Source organism: Athene noctua, chromosome 25 (assembly GCF_965140245.1).
Source record: "Athene noctua chromosome 25, bAthNoc1.hap1.1, whole genome shotgun sequence".
Lineage (NCBI taxonomy): Eukaryota > Metazoa > Chordata > Aves > Strigiformes > Strigidae > Athene > Athene noctua.
In genome coordinates this window covers 2,210,886-2,220,545 of record NC_134061.1, presented here as the reverse complement: position 1 = coordinate 2,220,545, position 9,660 = coordinate 2,210,886, and the positions used below count along the sequence as shown (strand labels likewise).

The window sequence follows — 9,660 nt, the reverse complement described above, 5'->3', positions numbered from 1 at the left end:
CCCCCCCCCTCGGTGCCAGCCATCACCTACCCTGCTGGCATCCCCAGGAGGCAGGGACGGTCCCGAGGACCTGGACCTGAAATTGGTGCCAACCCTCCCCCGGGTTGGGGTGAGGCAGAGCTGAGCCCCCCCCCGCGGGGAGCAGCACCCCAAAACTTGCTTGGGCTGCCGGTCCCGGGGGGCTCATCCCCCCCCGCCCCCCAACCACCCGGGCCCCGGCTCCACGCTGAGCTCCTGTGGGTGCTGGTACTGCAGGTGGAGGTGGGTTCTGCTGGGGGGGTTTTGCCCCCCCTCCAGCGCCCACCACTATTCTTGGGGTCCCCCTGCCTTCCCCGGAGCCACCTGGCAGGTGAAAAAGGTGACCCCACGCAGCTGGGGGGGTCTTCAGCATTGGGACAGTCCCCCCCCCCCAACCCGTCCTGGACTCAGTGCTGGGGATCGTGGAGCTTTGGGGGGTCTGGCCGCAGGGGATCCCCCCCCCACCCCAAAGCTTTCAGCACCCCCCAAGGTGTCTCCCTGGGGGTCTGTCCCTGTCCCAGATGGACAGTTGGGGCGGGGGGGGGCGACGTGGGGGTGTCTGGAAGTGGGCGACAGTGATGGGAAGGGATGGCGGGGGTTTGTGGGGAGTGGGGGGGGTCTCCATTGCCCCCCGCCGCGGCGCCAGTGGGAAGTCGGGGGGCGGGAGCCGGTGGCGGCAGGTGGATTTCGACACTGGGGTGGGGCCCGTCCCCAGTGGGGTTTGCACAGCTCCCGCTGAGTCACGGCCGCCGTGCCGGGGAGGCAGCGGGTGCCGGGGGGGTCTGGGGGTGCAGCGGGCGCCCGGGGGTCCGGGGCTACGGGCGAACCCGGCTTCAAAGAGCTGCCGGCGGCTCGGCCCCGGGGCTCCGCCGCCTCCCCGCAGGCAGCTCCGCTCCCCCATCCTGCTGCCAACCACCCCGGGGGTGCAGCTCCCCCCCCCGGTCCCCGGTTCCCTTTCCCCCCCCTCACCCCCCAGCAGCCTGGGGGCTCCCAGCTGGGCCGGGGGCTTGAGGCAGGAGCAGAGATGGGGGTGATGGTGATTTCCCAGCCCGGGAGGGATGAGGGAGAGCCAGGGTGGCTTCGTGGGTGCTGTGTCCCCTCACTGTCGGGGCAGGGGCTTGGGGACGTCACTCACGTCCCCGTGGGGACCCTGGCTGTGTTGGAGGGAGGTGGCCGGGGAGGGGACGAGGCAGATGCTGGCGGCTTCCTTAGATTTCAGAATTAGGCACCGACCCCTTTGGGCCGCAGCCGTGACCCACCGCCACTGGGTGTGCATCGGGGGCACGGGGACAGGTGCTGAGGGGGTCCCCCCCCCGCCTGGTGCCACCATCCTGGTGTCACACCGGGCTGCGGGGTGTCCCCCAAATCGCGGGTGCTGGGGACATTGTCACCCGTGGCATGGCAGGACCGGGACGGTGCGGGACGGCGAATCGGTGTCACCGGTGCCGAACCCCTCCCTGTGGCAGCGAGCGGAGGGGGGGTTGAGGGGGTGAGGAGGTGCGCCCCCCCCTCCTCTTCTCACAGCTCTTCTCTCCCCCCCCCTCCCCGCCCATCCCTCCTTGGCCCTGCAGGTCTGTCTGCGCCTCCGCCCCGCGCCGCTCGGCAATGCTCACAGCGGTCTGCGGCTCTTTGGGGACCCAGCCCTCCGACGCACCCCGCAACTCCCCGAGCCACCTGGACCTGCAGCCGCTGCAGCCCTTCCAACCCCACGGCAGCAGCGCCGCGGCGGGTGCCGCCGACTTCACCACCCCGCTGCCCCCCCCGGAGCTGCCGCTGGCGGGTCCCGACGCCACCTTCGCCACCCCCGGCACCTACGAGCCCCATGGCCCCCCGCGATTAGAGCTGCCCGACGACGGCCCCGCTGCCCCCGGCGCCTACGCCAAGCTGCTGCCGGCCACCCCGGACATGGCGCATCCCTACGAGCCCTGGTTTCGGCCCCCCCATCCCGGTCCCCCCGGTGAGGATGGAGGCGTCAACTGGTGGGACCTCCACGCCGGAGCCAGCTGGATGGAGCTGCCCCCCGGGCAGGGTGGGGGGCTGCAGGTGCCCGGGCACCCTGGGCTGCCACCTGCCCTGGGGGGGTATGGCGGGGGGGAGCACCAGCTCTGCGCTCCCCCCACCCACCTGCTGCCCCCCCCTCCCCAGCATCTCCTGGGACCGGAGGGGGCGAAGGCGCTGGAGGGACCCCCCGAACCCCGTGGGCCGGAGGCAGAAGGCGGCGGGCGACCCAAAGGTGCCCGTCGTGCCGTGCCGCGGGGCGGGGGGCAAGCGGCGTGTCGCTGCCCCAACTGCCAGGAGGCGGAAAGGGGGGGTCCCTGCCCCGAGGGGGTGAAACGCAAACACCTACACAACTGCCACATCCCCGGCTGCGGGAAGGCCTATGCCAAGACGTCCCACCTGAAAGCCCACCTGCGCTGGCACAGCGGCGACCGACCCTTCGTCTGCAACTGGCTCTTCTGCGGCAAACGCTTCACCCGCTCCGACGAGCTGCAGCGGCACCTCCAGACCCACACGGGCGCCAAGAAATTCGCCTGCCCCGTCTGCGGCCGCGTCTTCATGCGCAGCGACCACCTGGGCAAGCACATGAAGACGCACGATGGGGGCAAGGACGGGGGCGAACCCGAGGTCAAGGGCACCGGGGACCCGTCGGCCGGCAAGGGAGGCAAGAGGGAGCCGGAGGGGGGTAACGCTGCCCCCACAAACTGAGCCGCTGAGCCCCGGGGGGGGGGACACGGCTGGAGGTGGGGGGGGCCGGGGGGGACCCTTTGGGGCCGGTCTCTGAAGGGTGTTGGGGTGTGGGGGCGCAGGGCTGGCACCTTGTGCTCGAAGCGGTGGCGAGGTTGCGGGGGGGTGGGGGACACCCGTCCCCCGCTGCGGCGGTGCCGGGTGGGGAGCGCCCGGAGCTGCCCCGCGGCGGTTTCACTTGTCCCGCTCTCCCGCCCCGGTTTCCCCCCCCACACCCCTTCTCCGCCTCCCCCCCCCTTCCCCTCCCCGTCCTCCCCCGGCTTCCCAAATCTTTTTTTTTTTTTTTTTTTTTTTTTTTTTGGGGAGGCTGCTGGCAGGCGGCGGGGCTGTTTGGGAGGAACATCAATGGGAGCCGAAGGAGCAGGCGCTGCCCGGGCACGTCCAGCCCAAAGGGGAGGAAGGAGAAGGAGAAAGGCAGAGAGAGGAGAAACCCGGGAGCCTGCGCTCGGGGAGGGCGGCTGCAGCCCCCCCCAGCCCCCTCCCCGTGGTCCCCCCTCAAACTGTTGGCACCCTGGGCTCAGCCCCCTCCCCGTGCCGGCCCCGCTTTTTTGCCACCCATAAGGTTTTGGCACTCGGGGGGTGCCCACAGCCCCCCCGTCCCACCTGGGGATGCTGAGCTGGTGGGGGTCCTGCATCCTTGGAGCGTTGCTTTAGCTCGGGGGTGCAAATACATTTTTTGGCCCAATTCGAGGCTAAAATAGGGGGGGGGGGGGGTGGAAAAAAAAAAAAAAAAAAAAAAAGTCCTGCTTGAATGTGAGCCGTGGGGGGCCACGGGGGGCCGCGGCGGGCGCGTGGCGCGGTTGCCCAAGCGCACACCTGCAGCTTTCCCACACCCACCGCCGCGGCCCCGGGCGGGAAACACACACGGGGCGGCCGCGGCCCCGGGAGAGCCGGGGCGGCCACATTCCTCCGGCCTGGCACGGCCACGCTGCCCCGCGACCCCCCGCCTCCCCCCCCTCCGGCACCCCGTTGGCCGTCCCTCTCCCCGTGACTGCAGGGGACATGTTGCCTGTCCCCCGGGGACCCCACTGCCGTCCCTTCCTGGGGACCCCCCTTCCCGCTGGGGGGTTGTGGTCACCCCCCTGTGTGTGCTACAGGTCCCTCGGGGACCCCGTATCTCCAGGGGACCCCCGCTGTCCCCCCCCATGCATGCTGCCTGTCCCCCTGTGGCCCCGTAGCCGTCCCTCCCCGGGATCCCCTATCCCCAGGGGAGGGGACCTCTGCCTGTCCCCCCCGTGCATGCTGCCTGTCCCCCCCGGGGACCCCATAGCTGTCCCTTCCCAGGTCCCTCATCTCCCGGGGACACCCCGGGGTATCCCCCACCAGGGACCCCGTATCTTTCCTGCCCTGGGGCTGTCCCCCTTTCCCCAGGGGACCCCAGATCTGTCCTTCCCCCCTGGCTGACGGGCCATGAAACTTGGTTTTTAGATCTTTTGGGTCTTAACCTCCGGATTTTGGCTGAACCCCTTGGACACAGAAGGAGACACAGAACCTGGGACCTGGGGGGGGGGTGTGTGTGTTGGGGGGCAGCGCTGGGGCTGGGTGGGATGGGGCTCGCAGCTTGCTCGGGGAACCCGGGGTTCCCCTGGCTCTGCTCCCCAGACAGCGCCAGTTCACACCAGTTGGGAATCTGGGGAGGGGAGGGGAAGATTGGGGGGGGGGGGGGGGGGCCGATCTTCCAGCATGGCCCTAACCTGGGGGCTCCGGGGGGGCCGTGTCTGGGGCTGCGGGGGCTGCCCGGGCTCGGAGCACCCCGGGGTCTGGGGGGGTGGTGAAGTTGAGTGGGGTCCGTGCCCAGAGGGCGCCCCAAGACCTTCGGTTTTGATTGTTTTATTATTATTATTAATTATTAATTAATTATTATTATTATTAATTATTATTATTATTTTATTAAGGTGAAGCCAGGCTTTGCCACTCGGGCAGAGTGGATGTCTCGGGCCGAAGCTGTGGCCGTGGGCCTTACGGATGGGGAGGGGGGGATAGAACCCCTCAAAGGGTCCCATCCCCGTCCCCATCTCTGTCCCTGTCCCCATCGGGGCGCAACGGGCTGATCACAGCCCCCCCCCTCCTCCTGCCCCGTGCCGGGGGGGGCCAGGGACGAGCCGTGGGGCTGGAGAAACCCAGCACGAGGTGAAGTCTCGCTGGGGGGGTCTGCGAGGACACGTGTCCCCAGCCCCAGCACGGCTGCCACCGTCCCTCCGCAGGACTCGGGTGACCTGGGCTGCCCGCAGCTCTCGAAGGACGTCCCCGACTCCGGCATTTGCCTTTTCCAGCACAAAATCCTCCCTCAGTGCCCCCACCCCGAGCTGGGATTTTATCCATCTCCTGAGGGTGCCCCGGGGGGGGGCTCAGGACCCTCCCCGGGCCAGGGGGGCTTGGGATCCTCTCCAGGGTGCCGCAGCATCGCGCCAGTGGCCCGCTGGATTTTGGTAGCCAAGCCCAGCTCCAGCAGTGGCCGGGGGCTCTGGCGTGTCGGGGACCCCACGCTGCAGCTCTGGGGCTTGTTTTTTTTTGGGGGGGGGGCTGCACCTGGGGCACCCCAAGGGCGAGCTGGGGAGGGAACGGCTGAGCAGGGGGTCCCACGGCAATGCCGGGGCTGGGGGATCAGCCTCGCTGGGCTGCCCCCCACCCTGCTCAGAGCTGGGGGGCTGCGAGGAGGGGCCCCAGGTGTGCTCTATCCCCGCCCCCCCCCCCCCCCTCAGGGCCCTGCCTGCCGCGATGGGGCAATGAAGGCTGTAAAACCGGGTGGGGAAGGACGGAGGCCGGCTCCCACCCGCCGAAACCAGTCCAGCCTGCTGCGGCGTGGGGCTCCCGGCCCCGCACCCCGAACCGCCGCGTCTCCCACCCCCGGGGCCACCTCCCCGGGGCAGGGAGGAACCGGCCCAGGCAGCCCCCCCCCCGCCCCGGGCGTCCCCCAGCCCCCGGGGCGAGGGGTGGCTGCGGGCTCGAAGGGGAATGGGGGACCCCCGGGAGTGGGGTGGCCTGAGGGGTGCTGCAGCTGGCGGGGAAGGGGGGGCAAGGGGTGTCCCCGTCCCCCCCCCGCCCCGCGCGGCGAGGGGAGTGTTTGTGCTGTGAAGAGGCTGCAGGGCTCTGGGTTTGGGTTTTGTACTGGAATAAACGCCGCGTGTTTTCCACGCCCCGGCTCTCCGGCTCCGTCTCTGCCAAGGGACCCTGACCCCCACCCATCTCTACCCAGCACCCTGACCCCCACCCATCTCTGCCGAGGGACCCCAGCACCCTGACCCCCACCCATCTCTGCCGAGGGACCCCGGCACCCTGACCCCCACCCATCTCTGCTGAGGGACCCTGGCACCCAGCACCCGGACCCCCACCCTGGCCTCGTGCCTCCAGGGCTTCTTGGGACGGGGATGCAGGAAGGGGCTGGGTGGGAGTGGGGGTGACCCAGCTGAGCCCCCCCCATCCCCAGGAGGGCCCCGTCCTGCACCCCTCTGGTCTGACCTCGCACGTCGGGAGGCGCCGGGCGGGCGCCCAGGGTCCCCCCCGCGGGCAGGGCGCTGCCCGGCAGGTCTGCCTGCATACCGTGGGGCGGGCGTGACGCGTGGGGCGCTGCCCACGCCGGGTGCTGCCCACGGGGGGGTTCTACCCACCGGGGGTGCTGCCCACGGGGGGCTCAGCCCCGTGGGACCCTCCCGTCCCCTGCTCACACCCGGGTCCCCCGTCCCTGCCCCACGGGGAACCGACCTGGGACCCCCGTCCCCGGGTTTCTTCGCGGTCTGGTGCTCCCCCCCCGCCCCGTCCCGCCCCACCCCACGGGGGGGTGCCGGGGCCGGTCCCCGCCCGCTGTCGCCGTGCGGCCTCCGGCCACCGGGCGCCGCCGTCGCCCGGACGGGGCGGGACGGGGAGGGGGGGGGGCGGGACCGGGAGGCGGCGGCGGCGGCGGGGCGGGAGCAGCGGCAGGTCCGTGGGGGTTCGGGGGGGTCCCGGGAAGCGGGGTTGTGCGGGGGGGGGGGGGGTGTCCCGTTCGCGGTCGGTGCAGGGGGTCCCGGTTAGTGGGGACTGAGAGTGGGGGGGACACGTCTCCGGTCAGTGCAGGAGGTTCCCCCCCAGGCCACCCCGGGAGGGGGTTCCTGGTGTCCCCCCCAGCTCCAGGGACCACATCACCCCCCAAGACCCCCCCGTGTCCTCACATCTGCCAGCCCCAAAGGGATGACAGGGCCAAGAGGGTGACATCCCTCTCCGTGCTGCCCCCCACCCCTCTGCCTGCCACCCCCCGGCCCGTTTTAGGATGGCGGGGTGGGACCCCACGCCCTCATCCTGCGACTGCTTCGTGGCGCTGCCGCCGCACACCGCGGCGCCCGCCGTCATCTTCGGCAAGAACGCCGACCGCCCGCGCCACGAGGTCCAGGAGATCCTCTACGTCCCCGCCGCCGTCCACCGGCCCGGGGACAAAGTCCAGGTGAGACGGAGCAGAGACCAGGGGACGGTGCACTGAGTGTGCCAGGTCTCAGCCCTTACTCTGTGCGTGTCCCCGTCCCCCCCCCCCACCCCACAGTGCACCTACCTGGAGATCGAGCAGGCGGAGAGGACCCACGCGGTGGTGCTGAGCCGCCCCGCCTGGCTGTGGGGTGCCGAGATGGGCGCTAACGAACACGGCGTCTGCGTGGGCAACGAGGGCGTCTGGACCCGCGAGCCCCTCGGCGAGGACGAGGCGCTGCTGGGGATGGACCTGGTGAGGTGAGGACCGCGTGTGTGTCCCCTTCTCCACCCCGTAGCCCCGGCCACCCCACCGCTGGTTGACGGGGGGCTGCCGGCGCGGCAGGCTGGGGTTGGAGCGGGGCAGCTCTGCCCGGGAGGCTCTGGAGGTGATCACGGCGTTGCTGGAGCGTTACGGCCAAGGCGGGAGCTGCAAGGAGGAGCCGGTGCCCTTCGTCTACCACAACACCTTCCTGCTGGCTGACCGCACCGAGGCCTGGGTGCTGGAGACAGCCGGGCGGTACTGGGCGGCCCAACAGATCCGAGGTGAGCGAACACTGGTTGTACTGGGAGAACTGGGTTCAGTTTTGGGCCCCTCACCCCAAAAAGGCCATGGAATGACTCGAGCGTGGCCAGAGAAGGGCAACGGAGCTGGGGCAGGGTCTGGAGCACAGGTCTGCTGGGGAGCGGCTGGGGGAACTGGGGGGGTTCAGTCTGGAGAAGAGGAGGCTGAGGGGAGACCTCCTGGCCCTCTGCAACTCCCTGCCAGGAGGGGGCAGAGAGGGGGGGTGAGTCTCTGGAGCCAAGGCCCCAGCGCCAGGCCCCGAGGGAATGGCCTCAAGCTGCCCAGGGCAGGGTCAGGCTGGCTCTGAGGAAGGATTTCTGTGCAGAAGGGGCTGTTGGGCGTTGGAATGGGCTGCCCAGGGCAGGGGGGAGTCCCCGGGATCCCTGGGGGGGTTGAAGAGTCGGGCTGAGCCAGCGCTGAGGGATCTGGGGGAGTTGGGAACGGTCAGGGTGAGGGTCACGGTTGGGCTGGAGGAGCTGCAAGGGCTTTTCCAACCCGGATGATTTTGGGATTCTGTGAACGGGGAGCTCTGTCTGCTACCCCCGAGCCTGACCCTGCTCCGGCCTTCGCAGAGGGCAGCCGTAACATCTCCAACCAGCTCAGCATCGGGACGGAGATCACGGCCGAGCACCCGGGGCTGCGGCAGCAAGCCCGCAGCCAAGGCTGGTGGAGCGGCGACAGTGAGTTCAGCTTCACCGAGGTTTTCTCCCTGACACCACAACCTGCTCGAATGGAGGCTGCCAAGGCCCGCTACCACGCCGGCAAGGAGCTGCTGCGGCAGCACGCAGGTGGGGACGGGGACAGGGGGCAGGGACGGCCACCCCCGGCTCACTCCGGTGCCTCTAGCCGTGGCCGAGCTGCCGGCGGTGACGTGGCTCTGCCTCTCCTGCCAGGTCACATCACGGCGGAGACGTTCATGTCCATCCTGCGGGACAAGGCCAGCGGGATCTGCGTGGACTCGGAGGGGTTCCGCACGGCCGGCAGCATGGTGGCCGTGCTGCCCCGCGACCCCGCCGTGCCCTGCGTCCACTTCTTCACCGCCACCCCTGACCCCTCCAGGTGACAATGACACAGGGAAGGGGAGGGGGGAGGACACCAGGGAGAGCCGTGCCCCGAGCTGCTCGGTGTTTCTCTCCTCTAGGTCCGTCTTCAAGCCTTTTGTGTTCGTGGCCGGCCTCAAGCCCGCGCCGCAGGTGAGATCTCCCACCTTCCGGGACGACCCCGCCAAGCAGATCCCGCGGTTCCAGAGCGCGGTCGATCGGCGGCACCAGCTCTACCGCCGGCATCAGGCAGCGCTGGAGCTGATGGAGACGGACCAGGTACCGCAGACCCTGCCCCAGCCGCTCAGTGGAATTCCCCGAGGGAGCCCGGTCTCAGTTCTCCTCCCTCCCCATTCCAACCCCCTCCCTGTCCAGGAGCAGGGCCAGAAGCTCCTGCAGACGCTGCGGGATCTGGAGAAGCAGGGCCTGGAGGGGATGAACGCGCTGCTGGAGGGGACGGTGACCCCCAGCCCGGAGGAACTGGCCGACCTCTTTTTTGACTGCGTGGAGGCAGAAATGAAGTTTTACACCTAAACCCTGCACAGGTGGGTGGGCTCGCCCTCGCCCCCCACCCTCCCCGTCCCATGGCATTGCTCTTGGATAGGAGATGGAAGAACCACCCTGGTGCCCGGTCCCGGCTCCTCGCCTCCTCCTGGCGTGGTGGGAGCGGGTGTGGGGGGAAGGAGAGGGCCGTGGAGCAGGATTTGGAGTCCTGCCCGCAGCCCACCGTGTCTTTTCGCACCGTCAGGCAGAGCTGCCTGTGCCCGGCCCCTCGGGCTGGTGGCGGGGCTGGGGGCTCCGCGACAGACAGGGAGGCTGATGTAGGAATAAAGAGGCTTTAATCCCAACCGCGGTGCC

General features: G+C 70.1%; 2 protein-coding genes across 3 annotated transcripts; both read left to right on the top strand.

Annotated features, from left to right (window-relative positions):
* The first annotated feature begins 1,623 nt into the window (after positions 1-1,623).
* Positions 1,624-2,724, top strand: SP6 (Sp6 transcription factor). Its single transcript, XM_074927015.1, has one exon. The coding sequence runs from the start codon at positions 1,624-1,626 to the stop codon at positions 2,722-2,724; it is 1,101 nt and encodes a 366-aa protein (XP_074783116.1).
* A 3,870-nt stretch (positions 2,725-6,594) lies between these two features.
* On the top strand, positions 6,595-9,642 carry SCRN2 (secernin 2). 2 transcript variants are annotated; one of them, XM_074926537.1, is made up of 7 exons: positions 6,595-6,681; positions 7,009-7,180; positions 7,277-7,458; positions 7,544-7,743; positions 8,335-8,550; positions 8,656-8,821; positions 8,904-9,642. In XM_074926537.1, the coding sequence occupies exons 2-7, from the start codon at positions 7,010-7,012 to the stop codon at positions 9,334-9,336; spliced, it is 1,368 nt and encodes a 455-aa protein (XP_074782638.1). In that variant the 5' UTR covers positions 6,595-6,681; position 7,009; the 3' UTR covers positions 9,337-9,642. The 2 variants fall into 2 exon arrangements, with proteins under 2 accessions (XP_074782638.1, XP_074782639.1); XM_074926538.1 differs by lacking the exon at positions 6,595-6,681 and having other exon boundaries at positions 6,755-7,180; positions 8,904-9,081; positions 9,178-9,637.
* Positions 9,643-9,660: the final 18 nt, after the last annotated feature.